General features: G+C 34.9%; 1 protein-coding gene across 1 annotated transcript in view; it reads left to right on the top strand.

Annotated features, from left to right (window-relative positions):
* The window catches only part of ANKRD12 (ankyrin repeat domain 12), a 122,410-nt gene that overhangs the window by 12,429 nt on the left and 87,877 nt on the right, over nt 1-22,104 (top strand). The window contains 1 exon segment of the mRNA XM_044921196.1: nt 21,174-21,311. Within this exon segment, the coding sequence (XP_044777131.1) occupies nt 21,225-21,311 (87 nt within the window). The 5' untranslated portion in view covers nt 21,174-21,224.

Here is a 22,104-nt window from a genome sequence, read left to right on the forward strand (position 1 = left end):
ATTGCTTAGCATATAGATGCTTAGTAAATATTAAGCGATTGAAAATTGCATGAGCGGGCGCCTAGGTGGCTCAGTCAGTTAAGCATCTACCTTCAGCTCAGGTCATGATCCCAGGGTCGTGGGATCTGGCCCCGCATCAGCCTCCCTGCCAGCAGGGAGTCTGCTTCTCCCTTTCCCTCTGCCCCTCCCTCTGCTTGTGCTCTCTCTCTCTCTCTGTGTCAAATCTTTTTTAAAAAATTGCATGAGCAAACTGGGGTATGATAGCTAAAGGAAATACCCATAGTTAAATAGTTTAGCATCACATATTCATTTTTTGAAGTTATGAGGAGAATCAGTTCTTCTAGACGAATGCTTGTGGGACATACTTTTCACCTTCTATCTATATTGAGGAAAGAAGTGGGGGAGATAAAGAATGGTAGAATTTTAGAGCTGGAATGGACCTCATTTAAAAATGACAAAACTGAGACCCAAAGAGTTAGAGTTAACAATAAGAACTCGGGTCTTCTGGTACTTATTTTGCTAAATTTCTCCTAATATGTTTTGCCTTAGGCTTGGCTGGGATTAGTAGATATTGGTTGTTGGTATTTCAGGCAATTGGGGTATCTAAATATTACTCTGTTTTGTACCATAAGTTTACTTTTTTGTAATTTTGAAAGTAATACACACATATAGCTAAACCAAATTGACCATTTATCTTGTATTTACTTTTTTTTTTTTTTTTAAGATTTTATTTATTTGAGACCACGCGTACAAGCAGGGGGAGCAGCAGACAGAGGGAGAGGGAGAAGCAGGTTCCCTGCGGAGCAGGGAGCCCCATGTGGGGCTCGATCCCAGGACCCTGGGATTGTGACCTGAGCCGAAGGCATATGCTCAACTGACTGAGCCACCCAGATGCCCCTTGTATTTACTTTGAATAGTCTTCTGAATTACCTGCCATGCTTAGATTCCTGAAAGGTATAATATTTAGCAGCATCAACCCAAAAACAGCCTATATTTACTGTATTGAGCTTCTGCCCTGAATCTTCTACTTCCTTTCCTATTCTGGTGGCTGGGTTAGAAAACATAAAACACACAAAAGTACCTTTTACTTTCCCTCTACCTCTGTCTGAGGCAGTCTCTCACCTGTCATCTCATTATACTTGCCCCTAGAACATTATAGTTCTCCAGAGCAAACCAAATGGAAGTTGACCTATTTTATTATTTTTTAATTTTTATTTTTTTAGATTATACAAGTACTACATGATCATTATAAAAGTTAATATAAAACTGTATAAAAATAGACCATAAACTTAAGGACTTTTAAGAACATTGTTTTAAGGACATTGTTGAGGACAGTTTATTTTAAAGGATGTGGATGTTTGTCTTCATCTTTTGCTTGCTCTTGGTTAAATTTGTCATGTTTATGATACTAATCTCTTGGTCTGGAATACAACTGTCGTATTCTTGTGGGAAAATATTATGGAATAGCTGCCAGAAAGTATTGTGGTGAAAGTCAACCATTGGTATGATAAAGAACGCACAATCTCCTCTCATAGACTGAATTTTCCCTTGAATGGTTTTAGTAATTGGGGAGGGGGGGAGTCCAGTTAATATCTCAGAAACATGCATTGTGAGGCCTTTTCCATTATTTTTTTAGAACCACTTTTTTTTTTTTTTTTTTTTGGTCAGATAGAGTGAGAGAGCAGCAGGCAGAGGGAGAAGCATGCTCCTCTCTGAGCAAGGAGCCCGATGCAGGACAGGACTCGATCCCAGGATCCTGGGATCATGACCTGAGCCGAAGGCAGACTGAGCCACCCAGGCATCTCTTAGAACCACTTTTAAAATGTGAGGGAATTAAGCTGTATGGTCTTTAAGTAGGAAATACTTAGTATTTATGTGTAATGGCTTATACTTTTTTGCGTGTGGGGGGGAACAGCAATAAGGATGTCATAATTTTTTAATAATTTAAGCTGTCATTTTTGCATTCATAGAAAAATAGCATTTGGAATGAAATTATTCTAAACATCTTATTCTGGAATCAGAATTTTGGAAGGATAGGAGATCTGCATTGTCATCTAGCTTAACATTACTTTCAAGAAGAAACAGAAATACTGAGATGTGATGAAGGTCAACCAAAACATCAGTGGTAGGTCTCAGAATACAGTCTTGGATTTTAGGTTCCAAAATGAAATCATGGAGAAAGTAATGGTTCCTTTCCTAACTGAATGACTCTTAAGGATCATTGAATTCTGTTGCTATAATTTGGTCCTTTACTAGTTGCCTTTAAAAAACAACAACAACAATTTTGAAGGAAGCATTTTTACCCCCAAAGCAGCTGCAACCCAATGAAAGCTGAAACAGGAAAAATGGAATTCTCATTCCATGCTTATGGTTCTATCTTTACTTTCTTTGGGTAGAATGTAAAATTAGTGGTGAATTTAGAGGGCAGTATTTGAATATTTTATATGTACTAAGGACTATGCTAAGATACTATTTTATTACTTTCCATTTCTTTATCAGTTGAGCTTTATCATTTTATAATATAGATGAAAAATTTAAGTAACTTTAACTTTGTTTTTCAGTTGTAACATAATCTAAAGTGGATGTTTTGGGGACTTCTAGACCAAATGGTAGACTGGGGAAGCTGCCTTCTTTTTCAAATATGTGGAAATGCTAGATAAAAATATAACATAAAAAATACACAGCTGAGTTTGAAAGCTAGAAAGAGGAATCTGTAGGTGCCTGAAATGGAAAAAGGACTCATCATCATAATAGAAAACAGAAAGTGAAGCCCTTTCCTACAAAGGAAACAGGTACTCCTTAGCCTGTGAGCTTTAATGCAGTGGTGGAATCCACACACCCGGGAATGGCAGGGAGCTGAGCCCAGACCAGGAAAGGTCTGAATTACTCATGAATGGGGTAAACAAAGTCTAACCACCTGCCTGGTTTTATTTTTCCTGGTACATCTTCTTCCTGTCTTTTTTTTTTTTTTTAAAGATTTTATTTATTTATTTGACAGAGAGAGACACAGCGAGAGAGGGAACACAAGCAGGGCGAGTGGGAGAGGGAGAAGCTGGCTTCCTGCTGAGCAGGGAGCCCGACGCGGGGCTCAGTCCCAGGACCCTGGGATCATGACTTGAGCCGAAGGCAGACGCTTAATGACTGAGCCACCCAGGCGCCCCTTCCTGTCTTCTTCTTTTCAATCTTTTTAGTATTCTTTTGTGGTTTCTTTTACAAAGTATATTGCTGAATCTTATTTTATCCAGCCACAGAGATTCTAATCTTTTGATTAATGAGTTTAATCCATTTTCATTTATTATAATACATTGGAAATTATTTACATTCTGTTTACTAAACTTCTAGTTATTTTCTACAGTTTTTTAATCCTAAATATGTGCACATGCGCATGTAGGTGTGTGTGTGTATATGTATATGTATATCTATATCTATATCTATATCTATATATATATAATATATATATCTTCCCTCCAAACAAGACAAGTACTTTAATTGCTTTCTCACTGTCCTCTGGTCTTCTCCATCCCATCCTCCACCCTCAGTTTCCCAGTAGCAATGTTCATGTTCTGTTGAATTTTAGTTCTGGATTGTTAGGTGTTTTCTTCATCCTTTTTTGTACTTTTTATATAAAATATGCTTTATTAGGTTATTTACGCACTCTTACTCGCATATATCATGTAGTGTCCTCATAGATTTATTTCAGTTCTTATTTGAGTGCCTATATAAAAGCAGTTTTCAACAGGGTGTTTGTATGTAAACATTCGAAGGCTTTTTATGCCTGAAAATACCTTTAGGTAACCGTCACTTTTAAATAATAGATTAGTTTAATTACAGATTTTTGGTTTGGAATTCTTTTCCTTTAACATTTTGAAAATATTACTGTATTATCTGTTGCTTTTTGGAAGTTGTGATATCCATTTGATTTCTTTTCCTTTCACTGTGACCTGTACTTCCTCCCTAGAAGATTTTGAAATTTTTGTCTTTTCCAATTTATAATGAGTCTGGGTGTAATTACTTTTCTGTCTTATTTCATTCATTCATTCAGCCAATACTTATTCGCATCTACTGTGTGCTAGGATGTATTCCAGAAACTTTAGTCTGAGGTCTTTCATCTTTTCCTCAATTCTGAAAAATTATTGGTCATTTTTTCAAATATTTTGTTTTCTCCACTTTTTTCCTTTCTGAGAATTTTATTATATGGGTTCTGCCACTTCTAACTTCTTTACATCTCTTAATTTTAATATTTTCCCTTTTTGTTTTTTTGATCCCCTCTTAATGCCTTCTGCAACTATCCTCTGCCTGATCTTCTGGCTCATTAATTCATTCTTTGGCTTATCCATTCTATTATTTATCAAATTTGTAAAGTTCTTTATTTCAGCCATTACACTTTTCTACTCTATTTCTTGTTGGTTTTCTTTAGTCTTGCTGCATATTATTAGTCTTCTCTTACCTCTTTGAGGATTTTGAATGCTTTAAAAATTGTTCATAATTCTACTTCATATAGTATACATAGTTTGAGTTTAGATTTTACTCTAAGTTCAGTGGGAAGTCAATAAAAAAAATTAAGCAGGGCAGTGGTATCATCCAATTTGTAGTTTTAAAAGATTCCTCTGCTGCCTGTAGAAGGTGTGTATAGGGGTGAGAGAGAGAGAGCGAGAGAGGAGGAGGAAGGAAGAAGTGGGTAAGAGTAGAAGGAATGGAAATAATTTGTGAGGTTTTTGCAGTGAGCCTGTTCAAATGATAATAGTAGCTTGGGATGGGTAGCAATCAAGATGAAAGGACATAGATTTAATTTGGGATATGTAGTAGAGATGGAGTCAACATTTCTGGTATTTTGGCTTAAGTGATGGATGGATGGTGGTGCTATTTCTTGAAATGGAGAAGGTGGATGAGGGTGTGGAGGAGAAAATTTGACAGGGAAAAAATCAAGAATTCTCTATAGTCTTTTTTGGTTTCATGTGCTTATTCCATGTGAAGATGGCAAATAGACAGATATACAAATACAGAGTTTTAGGTAAGGATTAAAGGTACAGAGTTAGATGTCATTGGCATTTAAATGGTACTTAAAGCCATGAATCTGGATTAGGTCATTTAGGGAGTGTGTTAGAGAATAGAAAAGGGTCTAGGATCAAGTCCTGAGGCATTCCCAGCATTTACAGGTTCTACAGAAGAGGGGATGCCAAGGAAAAAATAGCTTTTTTTTAAAAAGGGCTTTGTTCTGTTGTTTACACAACTTTCAGCATAAAACGTATAGTATACTTTGTTTAACCAGATATTTAGATTCTTTTCCCCCAGTGTTTAAGGCATACAAGTAACATTTTAGTGGATGTCTTTTTTTAAGATTTTTAAGATTTGTTCATTTATTTGAGTGAGAGAGAGCACTTGAGTGGCAGGGGAGGAGCAGAGGGAGAGGGAGAGGAACAACCGACTCCAAGCCCTCTGTGGAGCTTGATCTCACAACCCTGAGATTATGACCTGAGCTTAAATACGAGTTGGATGCTTAACTGACTGAGCCACCCAGGTGGCCCCTGGATGTCTTTCTTTATAATCTTTGCATATCTGTGTAGCACACATGTAGGATAAATTACTAAGAGTTGAATTATTAAGACAGAAGACTGCATTTATATTTTAATGACTCAACCAAATTCCTTTCCAAAGAGGTTATCCCAATTTCATCACCATCAGCAATGTATGAGTATTCAGGGTTCCCTGAACCCTTGCCATCACAGCCTTAATCTTTATCAAGTCTTTTAAGTGAAAAGGTGTTTCATTATTTTATAGTTTTAAAATTATGAAATGGATTTGAATACTTTGTGTTTTCTTTTTCCTTACTGCTTCTTCGTAGCTTCTGATTTTTTTTTTTTTTTTTTGGTAAGTTGTCTGTTTTCTAGTGATTTGTTTAAAACTCTATTAGTCCTTTTCCATTTGGGTTGCAGATGTTTTTCATTTGTTGTCTGATTTCTGTTTGTGATATTTGCATTTCTGGTTTTATTTAGGATTTCTAACAAAATGACTTTGAGCTTTTATATCACATTTTAGAAAAACTTACCTATCTTAAAGAATTTTTTCTAGTATTTTTTTAAAGATTTATTTATTTATTAGAGGAAGAGAGAGCAGGAGCACAAGCAGGAGGGGCAGAAGGAGAGGGAGAGATAATTTCAAGCAGACTGCGGAGTCTGGAACCCAGTACAGGTCTCGATCTCATGACCCTAAGATCATGACCTGAGCCGAAACCAGGAGTCTGGCTTAACTGACTGTACCACCCAAACATCCCTCTAGTATTTCTGTGGCTTAATTTTTATGTTTATTTCTTTGACCCAGATGTCAACATTTTTAACTTGTCAGAATTATTCTAAAATTTATTTGGTGAGAATTGGAAAGATAATTTTGGAAAAAAAATAGACTAAAATTTATTATAAAGCTATACAAAAAAGTATAAAAAAATGAAATACTCAAATGCAAAAAAAACCTAAAACCATAGAGTATTGGTATAAGAATGGAAATACCGAGTACTGAAACAGACTAGAAACCCAGACTAGAAGACAGATTTGGGCATATAAAGGAATAAGAATGATACTAAAAAATTGGCATTACAGATAGAGTTAAATGTCAAAAGAAATTAAAGGAAATAGGAGTGAGTATATTCTCTGATCTTGAAGTAGAGACAGTTTAAGCCTTAAAAAAAAAAAAAAGGAAGGATTCATAAGGAAAATACAAGCATAAAAATGTATTTTTGATAGTATACATTGTACAGTCTACTGGGCACCTGTGTTGATAGCATTATTCACAATAGTCAAGAAGTGGAGACAACCTCAATGTCCCATCAATGGATAATAAACTAATTGTGGTATATAAATGCAATGGATAGAGTATTCAGCCTTTGAAAGGAAGGAAATTCTGACATGTGCTACAACATGGGTGAACTTTGAAGACATGCTGAGTGAAATAAGCCAGTCTTAAAAAGACAAATATAAAATTTCACTTATACATGGTATCTAGACAGTTAAATTTAGAGACAGAAAGTAAAATGGTGGTTACCAGTGGCTGGGAGAATTGGAAATGGGGAGTTACTGTTTAATAGGTATAGAGCTTCAGTTGGGGTATGAAAAAGTTCTGAAGATGAATGGTGGTGATGTTTAAACAATAGTGTGAATGTACTTACTGCCGTAGAACCATGCATTACAAGAAATAACAAGTGATTGTGAGGATGTGGAGGAAAGGGAATCCTTGTGCAGTGTTGGTGGGGATGTAAACCGGTGCAATCACTATGGAAAACAGCATGGAAATTCCTCAAAAAATTAAAAAGAGAGCTACTGTATGATTCAGCAATTCCAATTCTGGGTACCTTTCCAAAGAAAATGAAAACACTAACTCAAAAAGACTTACGCACTTCCATGTTCGTTGCAGCATTATTTGCAATAGCCAAGATATAGAAACAACTTAAGTGTCCATTGATAAATGAATGAATAAAGATGTGGTATATGTGTACAATGAAATATTATTCAGCCATTAAAAGAATGAAGTCTTGCCATTTGCAGCAACATGGATGGGCCTTGAGGGCATTACACTAAGTGAAATAAGTCAGAGAAAGAAATATTATATGATCTCACATGTGAAATCTAAAACAAAACAAAAACACAAAGCTCATAGATACAGAGAACATATTGCTGGTTGCCAGAGGTGGGAAGTGAGTGGGGTTTAGGCAAAATAGATGAAAGGTTAAGTTGGCTTGTAAACAGATGGCTTCACTGGTGAATTTTATCAAACATTCAAATAAATTAATACCAATTATTCTCAAACTCCTCCACAATATAGAACAGGAGGGAATTCTTCCAAAATAATTTTATAGGGCCAGCATTATCCTGATACCAAAACCACACAAGATACCACAAGAAAAGAAAAATTGCCACTGCTATCCCTGATGTGAATGTATCAATGTACATACAAAAATTGTCAACAGATATTAGCAAACCAAATTTAACAGTATGCTGAAAGGATCATACATGATGATCAGATGGGAGTTATTCCATGTATATGGTGATGGTTCAACATCCTCATATCAGTCAGTGTGATATAGCACATTGAAAAATGAAGGGTAGATATCATATTATCTCAATACATGCCAAAAAACATTTCACAAAATTCAACATCCACTTATGAAAAAAAAATAATACACTCAACAAAAGCAGGTATAAAAGATGGAATGTGCCTCAACATAATAAAGGTCATATGTGACAAGCTCAGAGCAGACATCAGAGTCAACAGTGGAAGGTTGTAAGCATTTCATCTGCAATCAGGAGCAAGACAAGGATGTCCATTCTTGCTATTTTTATTCAACACAGTATAGGTAGTCCTAGCCAGAGCAGTTAGGCAAGAAAAAGAAATAAAAGACATCTAAATTGGAAAGGACGAAGTAAAACTGTCATTGCAGATGACATAATATATATCGAAAACTCTACCAAAAACTGTTAGATCTAGTAAACGAATTCAGTCAAGTTTTGGGATATAAAATCAATATACAAAATCTGTTGCATTTCTGTATACTAATGAACTATAAGAAAGAGAAATCAGGAAAACAGTCCCATTTACAATTGCATCAAAAAAAATTACGTAAGAATAAATTTAACCAAAGAGGCGAGGCCCTGAATATTGAAGACCAGAAGACGTTAATGAAAGCAGTTGAAGATGACACAAATGGAGAGAGATTCTGTGCTAATGGATTGATGGAATCAAAATTGTTAAAATGTCCATACTAGCCAAAGCAATCTATAGATTCAGTGCAATTCCTATCAAAATTACAATGGCATTTTTCACAGAAATAGCACAAACAAGTTGTAAAATTTCTATGGAACCACAAAAGACCTGAAATACCCAAAGTAGTCTTCAGGAAGAACAAAGCTGAAGGCATCACCACGCTCCCTGATTTCAAACTATATTACAAAGCTATAGTAATTAAAACTGTGTTACTGGCATAAAAAGAGGCACAGAGGTCACTGGAGCAGAGTAGAGAACCCAGAAATAAATTCATACATATGTGGTCAGTTAATTTACAACAGAGGAGGCAAGAATATACGTGGGGAAAGGACAGTCCCTCCAATAAATGGTCTTGAGAAAACTGGACTACTATCTTATACCCTAAACAAAAATCCACTCAAAGAGCGTAAATCATGAAACCATAAAATTCCTAGAAGAAAACAGGTGTTAAGCTCCTTGACAGGTCTTGGCAATGGTATTTTGAATCTGACACCAAACGTAAAAGCAAAGATAAGTGAGACTACATCAAATTAAAAAGCTTCTGCACAGCAAAGGAAACCATCAACAACAAAACCATCAACAAACCATCAAACAAAACAAAATCAGCCTACTGAATGGGAGAAAATATTTGTAAATCCTATATCTATTAGGGACTAATATCTAGAAAATATAAAGAACTCCTACAACTCTAGCAAAAAAGAAAGCAATCCAATTTAAAAGTGGAAAGAAGATCTGAATAGACATTTTTCCAAAGAAGGACCTGCAGGTTGCCAACAGGTACATGAAAGGATGCTCAACATCATTAATCATTAGGGAAATGTAAATGAAAGCCACAGTAAGATATCTGCTCACACCTGTTAGAATGGCTATTATCATAAAGGCAGGAAGTAAGTATTGGTGCGGGTGTGGAGAACAGGGAACCCTCCTCATGCACTGTTGGTGGGAATATAAATTGGTATGGCCACTATGGAAAATAGTATGAAGGTTCCTCAAGAAATTAAAAATAGAATATCATATGATCTAAGAATTCCACTTTTGGGTATCTATGCAAAGAAAACAAAATACTTGGAAATATACATGCACCTCCATGTTTATGGCAGCATTATTATTGTAATAAATATATTGGCTATTGTAGCCAATATATGAAAAGAGTTCATTGATGGATGAATGGATAAAGAAATTATGATATATACAATAGAGAAGGAAAAATTCTTTTCCACTTTAAGGTTTTACAGCTGGACTAAGAATTAAATTTACGTGAGACAGGTTAACAGGAGAAAAACCCAAAGTTCCATTATGTGCTCATGGAGGCCCAATAATGAAATGAGATCCAAGAAATGAGCAGTGCAGGCAGTTTTTCTGCTTTTTAGACAAAGACAATAAATTTGTGAGGAATTGAGAGGATGAAGAAAACAAGTTCGGGAACTTCACGTAGTAGGAATTGCAAGTGAAATTTGGGCTGAGGTAGTAGATTCATTTCTACAGCTTTTTCATTTTTGAAGTCCCTATCTCTGATTGATGATAAGGATGCCTTCTATATGGGAGATATATTTCCTGCTTTTAGGGGGACAAAAGAGTGTGTAAGTGTCTTTGCACTGACTGTTTCCCAAGTAGCTGCAATTCAAAATAATCGATAGGCCATTGTGGTAGATTTTGGGTGGCCTTACCTCGGCCCCTACAAAACACATACACACACACACACACACGGGAATATCATTCAGCAGTAAAAAAGAATGAAATCTTGCCATTTGCGACAACATGGGCGCCCCATGAGGACAGTTGTGCTAAGTGAAATAAGTCAGTCAAAAAGACAAACACCGTATGATCGCTCTTAAATTTAGGATCTGAAAAAACAAAAACAAAAACAGCAACAACACCTGACAAAAAAAACAAGTTCATGGATACAGAAAACAGTGGTTGCTAGAGGTGGGGGGTAAATGGTGAAGGGGGTCAAAAGATTAAAAAAAAAGTGGGAAATTAAAAGTCATAAAGATGTACAGCATGGTGACAGCATAATATACAGCATGGATAATACTGTATTGCAAATTTGAAAGTTGCTAAGAGTAAATCTTAAAAGTTCTCATTATGAGGAAAATAATTTGCAACTGTGTATGGTGACAGATGTTAGCTAGACTTACTGTGATTATTTCACAGTATATACAAATACTGAATCGTTATGTTTTACGCTTGAAACTAATGTAATGTTACATGTCAGTTATACCTCTATAAAAAAATAAAGTGGTAAATTTTATATTAGGTATATTTCACCACAATTTAAATTTTATATATATTTTAAATTTAAGTTATATATAATTATAAATGCATAGTTATAATTACTATAATTTAACCACAATTTAAATTATTATAATTTAAATTTAAATTACATGTAATTACATATATACACAGGCATACTTTGTTCTATTGGCTTTGCTTTATTGAGCTTTACAGACAATTTTTTTTTTTGACAAATTGGATGTTATGGCAACCTTGTGTTGAGCAGGTCTGTCAGTGCCATTTTCCCAACAGCATTTGCTCAGTTTGTGTCTTTGTATCACATTCTGGTAATTCTTGCAATATCTCAGACTTTTTCATTATTTGTCATAGTGATCTGTGATCAGTGATTACAACTCGAAACTCAGATGATGGTTAGCAGTTTTTAGCAAGAAAGTATTTTTTTTAATTAAGGTATATCCATTTTTTTTTAACTTAATAGACTACAGTGTAGTGTAAAACATCACTTTCACATGCACTGGAAAACCAAAAAAATTCATTTGACTCATTTTTTTGCAATTTTCACTTTATTGCAGTAGTCTGGAACCAAACCCACAGTATCTCTGAGATATGTCTGTGTATGTGTGTGCGTGTACAAAAATGACAGCATTGTTTTTCTGCTTTTACAAGACAATAGAAAAATGGTAAATACCACAGTAGAAAATGGCAAAGGATACTAACAAAAATCTGAAGAGAAAAAAATGGAGTAGTGGCTAAAGGGGGGTGAAAAAGTTTTTGATAGAAGTCCAAGAACCTAAGGGATCAGAGTGTGAGATGGGATATAGACATGAACTTTGAAGAAAACCATGATGGGGGAGGGATTTGAGGTAGAGATAAAGACTGTAAGTGATAAAACTCAATATGAGGTAGAGTAACTGGGAGGTATGTAGGTGCTTGCAGTAAAAAGGGTAGAGGAAGAAGTTATTTAATGGTTCCCAAATCATTGAAATTACCTGGGGAACTTTTTTATAAGTAAACATTTTACTTTAAAGTAGTTTTAGATTTACAGAAAAATTATAAAGACAACATGGAGTTTCTATATACCTCACCAAATTTTCTCCGTTATTAATATCTTACATTAGCATGGTACAGTTGTCATAATTGATACATTATTATTAACTGAAATCCATACTTTATACAGATTTCTATAATTTTTACCTAATGTCATATTCCTGTTCTAGGAATCCCATCTAGGATGCCACATTACATTTAGTCATCATGTCTCCTATGCTCCTCTTGGCTGTGACAGTTTCTCAGACTTTCCTTGTTTTTGGTGGTCTCGACCATTTTAAGGAGTACCGGTCAGGTATTTTTGTAGGGTGCCCCAATATTGGAATTTGTCTTATATTTTTCTTGTGATTAAACTAGGGTTATGTGTTTTAGGGAGGAAAACCACCTAGGTAAAGTTCTGTTTTCATCACATCAAGGGTACATACTATCAACATGACATCACTGTTGATGCTAACTTTAATCACTTTGCTGGGATAGTATTTGTCAGGTTTTTCAAGTTTCTTTGTTTTCCCGCTTTCCGTACTGTATTCTTTGGAAGGAAGTCACTCTGTGCAACCCACAGAGTGGGCAATAATGCTTCATTCACCTCCTTGAGAGAATATCTATATAAACTACCTGGAATTCCTCATGGAAATGGACATAGATATTTATACCTTGGGTTATAACCCAGTACCACTTTACTTATTTATTCTATTGCTGAAAGTGTTCCAACTTTACCAGTTGGGACCTCTTGCAGTTGACACCTGTATCCCTTTGACACATTCCCATTGTTGAATTTATGTCCATTTTTTGAGGACTTCCTTACTTTATAGTACAAGAGTCTCCAAACTCACGTTGTGTATTTCCTGTCTCAGTCCTAGGATCAGCCATTTTTCTAAGCCCTGGTTCCTCTGGAGAAAGGTACTTGTAACCAAGATCTTGGTGTTACGTGTTCTCCTTGCTACTGGGGTATTTGTTGTTGCTCCTGGGCTTGCTAGCTGATACAGGAAGGAAATCTAGGTGTGTAATCTAATTCTACCTCTGCATATCTATAAATATTTTTGTATGAAACCATCTGTGTGTACATTAAGCTAAACATGAATTCATACTCTCTCAAACAATAATTCATTACCACATTTCAGCCTTCTCCTGACTTGCCTTTCTGCAATCTCCCACTCAAGCAGTGAGAACCATAGCTCCTACAATTCACTATCCATTTACTTAAGTGTTCATTTCCAGAATACAAGATCAGTTGACCCTTAAACAACACACAGAGGTTAGGGGTGCTGACTCCCCACACAGTTGAAAATCCACATACAACTTTTAACTCCTTAAAAACTCCTTTTAACTCCTTACTAATAGGGAGAACCACAAGAGATCACTTTTTACTGCGATGCGCAATTTATGTAGAGATGATTGGCATGACTCGACATTTTAAGTGGGTACTTGCAACACTGAACCCACCAGTAGTAACAGGATGTGGCTGTGAAATTATTACAGTAGTACAAGATGTGTGTGCTACAGTTAATTTTATGCAGTTATTTAATACTCTGTCTTTACATTTGTTTTCATTTGTCTTGACTAAATGGTACCATGTACAGTCTCTGCATGTGTACATTTTGATAAATTAGTTTTTTATTACAGATTTCTGTATATTTTATGGTAATAAATGGTAAAATATACTAGTATTTACATATTTTATGCATACATGGGATACCTAACTCTTTTTTTACTATTTCTGGGCTGTGTAGTTCTTGTGTGAGTGTTTTCAAATTGTTGCATATCTCTTTATTTTTTCTAATATATAATTATTGAAAAATTCCACATATAAATGGACCTGTGCAGTTCAAACCCATATTGTTCAAGGCTCAACTCTATAGTATCAAATTGTTAAGCTATACCACCAGGGACCTTTTTTTATTGAAATAAAATTCACATATAATTCACTATTTTAACCATTTTAAAGTGTACAATTCAGTGGTTTTAGGTATATTCACAATGTTGTGCAACCGTCACCATTACCTAATTCTAGAACATTTTTAATTACCCAAAAAGAAACCTGTTTCCCTCTTCTCCCAGCCCCTGGCAGTCACTAAAGGCAGCTTTTTAAAAAGTGGTATTTATTTCCCTTCCCAGATATTCTGATTCAGTAGTTCCAAAGATAAAGCTAGACATCTGTATGTTTAAAAAACGACAACAAACGATTCTGCTTTGCTTCTGGTAGTCAAGCAAGTTTGAATTACCAGGTGGCATAAGCCTAAAAGAACAGCATATTTTGAGTAAGTTGAAATGTTCTGGAAGCAGTAATGTGAATCAAAGAGGATCTCGTCAAAGCTAAAAACAAATGCCAACGCAGTTTGATTGTCTTTAATTTAAAAGTCGGTTTAGGCAGGGTTGAAGTGAGGGAAAGAAACCATTTTATAAAATGTCAGCTTGTTGGGCGCCTGGGTGGCTCAGTTGGTTAAGCGACTGCCTTCGGCATCGGGCTCCCTGCTCAGCAGGGAGTCTGCTTCTCCCTCTGACCCTCCCCCCTCTCATGCTCCCTCTCTATCTCATTCTCTCTCAAATAAATAAAATCTTTAAAAAAAAAAAAAAAAGAAAATGTTTAAAAAAAATAAATAAGTAAAAAAAATAAAATGTCAGCTTGTTGCATCTGTGTTTAGATTTCAGTTAACTTTTAATCCATGTAGTCTGTATTCATCCATTACTAAGTTTTGGTTTCAGTACTTTGTTCTGCTTATTCTCTCTTGGGTGTTTTTTTCCCCCTGACTTTTTTTTTTTTTTTTAAGCTTCTGCTTATCTTAGCCCACTTAGAGGAAAGCTTCCCAACTCTTCCTGCCACCAAAACCTTGGTAAAAATGTACTCTTAAAGGATGAGTACTAATTGCCAAGTAGGTATAGAGCTGTAGTAGTAAAGCTAAATATATCTGATGACTTAATTGGGAAAGATTTGCTGACAGACTTTGAGTTTGATACCTTTTCGTTTTGTAGATAGAAGCTAAAGACCAATTCTGGTATTTTGTGATACCCCTACGAGGAATTTTGAAGTCAGACTTATGGTTGGAAAATAGAGTGACTAGACTTATAATTGGAAGATAGACTTAAAATTGGAAGAAAATAGAGTGACTAGACTTATAATTGGAAGATAACTAGGGCTAACAAAAAAAATAATGTTTAAAGCATTGATTCTGAGGGTCCAGTGCTCACTGAATGTTATAAAACTATAAAGTGATCTCAAAATACAGAATTTTCTTTAGTTTCTTTAGAAGAACACTTCTGTAGATTTTCACTTTTACTTTTACATCCATAGCATATAACTTCACAAATTCCATTATCTACTTCTGTTCCCCAAAGTTCTCGTCTAGCCATACTATCTTGCCAATAGTCTACCAGTCTTTTCTCTCTTCTTGGATTTTTTCCCCTTAACCCTCACTTGTTTTGTCATGTTGAGTAGCTTTTCCCTACAGACTGCTCCCAAGGCTTATTCCTTCTTGATTGGTTTTTCCAAAGCATTTTCTCAACAACGTTTGGCTTCTTCCTATGGGCGATTTTGTACTCTCTGCTAGGAAGATAAAGTTTTCTCCAAATTGTTAGGATGAAGAGTAAGTCATAAACAAAAAAGAGCAACTTAATAATATTGCCTGAAGAATCGGTTTTGTTATTATACTAAGAAGTCTGTCAAGCAAGACTTGACATTGCAGTTACCTCAGCCTTCAAGAAGGATGCTTATCTGTGTGATTATTTTTGTCGAGTTAGCTGTGTTGTTTGAATCTGCTCTTCTTGTTATTAAATTATAACTTAGCATTAGTTTAGTGACATTGTTACTGGCTAAACTAGTTTTACTTGCTTGGTTAAATTTTACATTGTGGGTAGTGTTACGGATTTTTATCAATAGTTTTTAGCAAATTTCCAATAACTGGACTTTTTAGATATGCATGCATTGTGTCCCCAAAATGAGTCGGTCAGACTCCTTTTGCTAAAGCAAATGCTTATGTAATCCAAGAAAGTGTGCTTATAGAATATTTTTCTACTGGAAAGAAGGATTGGGTAAGGTAGATGGATACCACCTTACTTAGGTCAAGAGATTTAAGATACAGTAGTTCTCTTCCAGTTATGTGATTTCTCCTCCCCATCCCTCACCCCCCACCCCACATCAAAAGTAGTTTCTAGAGATCCCAATGAAGGAGGCTTTGAAAAATCAGTTTGGAAAATACTGTTTAAAGTTCTATTTAAATGTAAAGAATTGTATAAAACTTCATTTTTTCCTTATAATCTGAAAGAAAAAAATATAATCTGTGGTTTGCAAGCTTCTGCTAAGACAATTTTAAACTTAAAAATCTATAGAGGTCAGTAACTGAGTAAGCAACAAATTTTCTATCTAAAGTGGAGGGAAGAATAAACTTCCAGAGAAGCCAGTGTTAAAGGTGATAATTAAGAGGCAGTGATAAGAAACTAATAGTTGCTACATATACTTGCCAGAAAAATGGAAACAGATCAATCTAAGAGAAGAAAGCTATGGAGCATTTATGGCATAAGTAACAATCAGTAGAATAAAATAAATATTGTGCCAGTGTTTGAATGCTCTTTAGGATCAATCTTGTAAGTTAAAGTACTCTCACAAAGAGTTATCCTGTGAAGAAAGGAAATGACAGTTAAAAAATTTTAATGAGACACTCAGGCTGCTTAATGTAGTTATTTTTTAAATTAAGATGATACCCCACACACCCACATGCATGCATGTTGTGTATATATATGGTTTAATATAGTAGAGAAATCCCGTCTTAAATTAATGAAATGAATCCTTTTCTAATGAGATCGTTTATAATATCAGTAAAAATACTCAGTAATTTAATTTGTTTTCACATTTTCCTAATGATTAAGATGCTTATTAAAAGTACAAATTCTTGGTTTTATTTCAAACCTACTAAATGTGTATTTTAACCCGCACTCCAGGAAATTTTTATTAAGTAGGACTACTTTAAACTAAAAACCTTTTGCACAGCGAAGGAAACAATGGAAAGGCAGCCTTTGGAATGAGAGAAAATATTTGCCATACATCTAGTAAGGGATTAATGTCCAAAATATATACAACTCAATAGTAAACAAATTCAGTTTAAAAATGGGCAAAGACCTGAACATTTCTCCAGAGAAGACACACAAATGGCCAAGTATATGAAAAGGCACTCGGCACCTGGGTGGCTCAGTCGTTAACGCATCTGCCTTCTGCTCAGATCGTGATCCCGGGGTCCTGGGATCGAGCCCCGCATCGGGCTCCCTGCTCTGCAGCAAGTCTGCTTCTCCCTCTCTCACTCTCCCTGCATGTGTTCCCTCTCTCGCTGTGTCTCTCTCTCTGTCAAATAAATAAATAAATAAAATCTTAAAAAGAGAGAAAAGGTGCTCAGCATCACTAATCATCAGGGAAATGCAAATCAAAACCATGATGAGATCTCACCTTACACCTTTTAGGATGGCTGTTACCCAAAAGACAAGAGATAGCAAGAGTTGGTGACCGTAGGGTGACAAGGTCCCTATGCACTCTAGTTGGAATGTAAGTTGGTGCAGCCACTATGGAAAAGAGCATGGAGGTTCCTCAAAAAATTAACAGTATAACTGCTATCTGATCCAGCAATCCCACTTTTAGGTATATATCTAAAGGAAATGAAATCAATACCTCAAAGTGATATTTCTACTAATCTATGTTGCAGCATTAGTCACAAAAGCCAAGTGTAGAATCAGCCTTAATGTGTGTTGATGGATGAATGGATAAAGAAAATATGGTCTTCATATTTACAATGGAATATCATTCAGTCATTGAAAAAAGGAAATCCTCCCATTTGTGCTAACATGGATGAACTTGAAGGACATTACATTAAGTGAGATAAGCCAGAGACAGAAAAATAAATACTGTATGATTTCACTTACGTGTGGAATCTAAAAATGAACTCACGGAAACAAAGAGTAGAATGGTGGTTGCTGGGGATTGGGGGAAATGGGGAGATGTACAGCATGGTGACTATAGTTAATAATATATACTTGAAATTTTCTAAGAGTATAGACTCAAGTGCTCTTACTACACACAGATAAAATGTGTTAATTATGTGACATGATGGATGTTTTAATTAGCTTCTGGTAATCATTTCACAGTGTATACATATATCAAATTACCACATTGTACACCTTAGATATATACAGTGTTTGTCAGTTATACTTCAGTAAAACTAGGGGGAAAAGATGAGGTTTGATGAGAGTGTACATTCTTGCCTCATTGTTGATCTTAGGAGACAAAGAAAGCATTCAAGTTCTGTTCTATTACTGGGAGTTGTTTGCCATTAATCAGTATTAACTTTTATCAAATGCTTTTTCTGTATCTGTTGAGACTACCATTTGTTTTTTTCGCTTTTAGTCTGTTAATACAGTGAATTGCATAGATTGATTTTCACGCATTAAGCTGACCTTCAATTACTGGGATAAATCCTACCTGTCATGATGGATTGTCCTTTTTATATATAGTTGAATTTAATTTCCTAATATTTTATTGAAGATTTTTTTGTATATGATCATGAGCTGTTATATTGATCGGTAGTTTGTTTGGGAGCCCAACATGGGGCTTGAACTCACAACCCTAAGATCAAGACCTGAGCTGAGATCGAGTCGGGCGGTTAACCAACTGAGCCACCCAGGCGCCCCAATTATATTAAATTTATTACTGTTTGTTTTTGACCCATGACATGGCCTATCTTGGTGAATATTCTGTGTGCCTTTGAAGAGAATGACTATTTTCCTGTTGTTGGGCAGATTTTTGTACAAATGTCAGTTAGATCCAGTTGACTTGAATTGATGGCATTTTTCAGTTCTTTTAGATTCTTGTTAATTTTCTATCTTAGACTAGTTGAAGCTTTCAGCTGTAATTATGAATTTGTCTATTTCTCCTGTTAGTTTTGCCAGTTTTTGCTTCCTGTATTTTGAAGCTCTTTTGCTAGTTGCATACACATTTAGTGAACTGATCTAATTACACACTGAACTTATCAGTGTGTAATATGTAAAGTTCCCCTTTGCTCTGAGATCTGTTTTGTCTGATATTAATGTAGTTACTCTAGCTTTCCTTTGATTAGTGCTTGCATGGCATATCTTTTTTCCATTCTTTTCCTGCCTTCTATTTGGTTATTTGTACATTTTAAGATACTCTGTTTTAGTTTACCTAATGTGATTTTGATTATCCTGTGTATAGTTTGTATATTGGTTGCTCTGGCAGTTACGTTATATAGCATAGGCTCAGAACCTAACTATATATTAAATGCTTTTTATTGATGGAATATTTTTAGAATCTAATTTTGATTTTTTGAAATTTTCCAAATAAAGTTATTGAAAGGTAATACAAGCTTTTTCTGACAGTCCATTAATAGAATATTATTGCTATGTATAATTTTCTTAAAAAATATTTTTTTTTTTTTTTTAAAGATTTTATTTATTTATTTGAGACAGAGAGAATGAGAGACAGAGAGCATGAGAGGGAGGAGGGTCAGAGGGAGAAGCAGACTCCCTGCCGAGCAGGGAGCCCGTTTCTTAAAAAATATTAATGACTCCTAAATTCACCAATAACTTGCTTGATCTGCAAAGGAGCTAGTGCTTTATCTTTATAGTCTCACCTAGACTAATGCCTGGGGTTGATATTATGCAGATCCGTTTTGCTTTTGAGTCAGAATTTTTGTGTTTATATATGACTCATAACTGTAACTCTGTAGGCTTTACACAAGGCTAGTTTTGAGGGCAGTGCTATGTTTAATGATTCTATTTATATGGTAATAGTTGAAACAGTTGAATGATCCCAAGGTAAACTGTGCCTCATGTGTGTAGTATCAAAAAAGTTTCTTTATTCAAGTTTATTTCCTCCTCTATAAATGAAAGATTTGAACTATTTGAACTCTGGCAGTTTTTTTCTGTTGGAATGTATTCTAATTTGGCTATGTTCAGATTAATTTAATCTAGTTTTGATAATCTACAAGTTAAGTCAGTTCATTTAAGGGATTTTGGGGTTTGATTCACCTATTGAAATCAAACATTTTAAAGCACCAATAGAACAATTTCAAGAACATAGAAGATTTTATTAATCCTCTGTTCAAGATGTCTGGGTTTTAATAATTCACATAGATGCTAGAATGTAGCTTACTTAGACCTGTAATATCCATCTATAAGAAATTTATTGCATGAAATAATTAAAAATTAGGCTTGTCAGTCATTCTGCTTAATGTTGTGGTCTGTCATGCTCCTGTTGGCCAGCAACTTCAGTCTAGCCCAGTACTATACAGTAGAGCTCTCTGTGATAATAGAAATGTATATCTGTATTATATAGTAGTTACTTTAATTTTAGTTAATTTAACTTTCAACAGCCACATGTAGCTAGTAGGTCATCAGACAGCAACACTGGTCTAGTCTCATGGCTTCCCTTTTTATATGTAAAACTCCCTTGGAATTTTTTTGGATTTCAAGTGTAAGCTTGTATGTAAGCATAAGCTTCTAAGAAGATTCTTGACCTATTGCAGAGCAGGAAACAGAAGGCTGAACAAATTAGAAAATGGTATATGACATGATAATTACGGTATGATAAACATTAAGCAAATGAATAGGTTGGTAAAGTGACTAACTGCCTGGGAATGTCTGGGAGTTGAGTGAAGGTGAATAAATACTCCAGGAATTTTAAGTAGGAAGGGTTTCATAAATTTAAGTTAATTTAAAATGGAATTAGATATTGTAAAATTGCAGTCAAACCTATCAGATTCTTGGTTGGGTCTTCAGAAGTATATTCCAGACCAGTGCAGAACTACCAGAGAATCTGCTAGGACCTTCTACCTTTAGAGACAGGCTGAAATGACAAACCCTTTGTTACTGCTTTCATTTCTACTGCTTGTGTTTCCTTGAAAAACTGGATATTAGATATTAGTCTAGAGAAGATGGGAAGAAATATAAAAGTAGTTCTCTTTTCTTTTCAGTGACAAGCTGAGTAGACTTTAATTAGAAGCTCAAATTCTTAAATGAAAACTTAGTTTAGGCTAGGACTTTTAGAGACATAGAGAATATCAAATTGCATTAATTGTGGTATATACCTTTAAGTAGGTTTCATTGCATATGTATACAAATAACCCTTATATATCCATTCTTTACAGATCCAGGATGAGAAGACTGATAAAAGAAGAAGCTAGCTGAACAGCTATAAGATGCCCAAATCTGGGTTCACAAAACCAGTTCAGAGTGAAAATTCTGACAGTGACAGCAATATGGTAGAAAAACCATATGGAAGAAAGGTATATGATTATACTAAAGATGTGTTGACTCCTTTGGAATTGGCAAGAACTCCCCATTTAGTATTTTTAGTAATTAGCCATAAAATAAAAAGCAGTTGGATGCCAGATAAATCCAAACCATTTATCTAAATCTTTTAGAATTAAATTGGATTCCTAGGAATAAGATTGTTTTTCATTCCCTGAGATAACACAATTACTAATATGTCATATTTACTTAAGAAATAATCAGTGAGAGGGGGTGAAAAAAAAAAATCCAAGACTTCACAATCATTTGGCATTTCTTTCTCCACCTCCTGACCCCCAGTAGCAAAACACACATACACACTAGCAGTTGCATTTTCCATATATTTAACCTTGGGTAAATTTACATAACTTTTTCCAGCCTCAGTGTCTCTCTCTCTAATGGAGGACAAGAGTACTTTAGAGAATTGTTATGACAGTGAAATGGCATAAGTATAGTGCCTAATGTAATGCTTGTTACATAATATGTGCTTAATAAATATTAACAGTTTTTGTTGTTTATTATAGTCATTGCCAGTGACCTATGATTCTTTTTACATTTTTCCTTCTTCATTCCTAACTGGTCTCAATCTCCTTTATCTAGTTAATTTTACACATTATCTTTGAATTTTTCCTTTTTGTTTTTTTGTTTTTCCTTTTAAGTCTTTTCTTCCCCCTAAGTCATTTTCTTATTGAAGGACATCTGAAATGTTTCCGGTTTTTCGCAAATATGAATAGAGCTGCAATGAACATTTGTGTACAAATCTTTTTTTTTTTTTTTTTTTTTTTTTTT

Source organism: Neomonachus schauinslandi, chromosome 14, assembly GCF_002201575.2.
Source record: "Neomonachus schauinslandi chromosome 14, ASM220157v2, whole genome shotgun sequence".
NCBI lineage: Eukaryota > Metazoa > Chordata > Mammalia > Carnivora > Phocidae > Neomonachus > Neomonachus schauinslandi.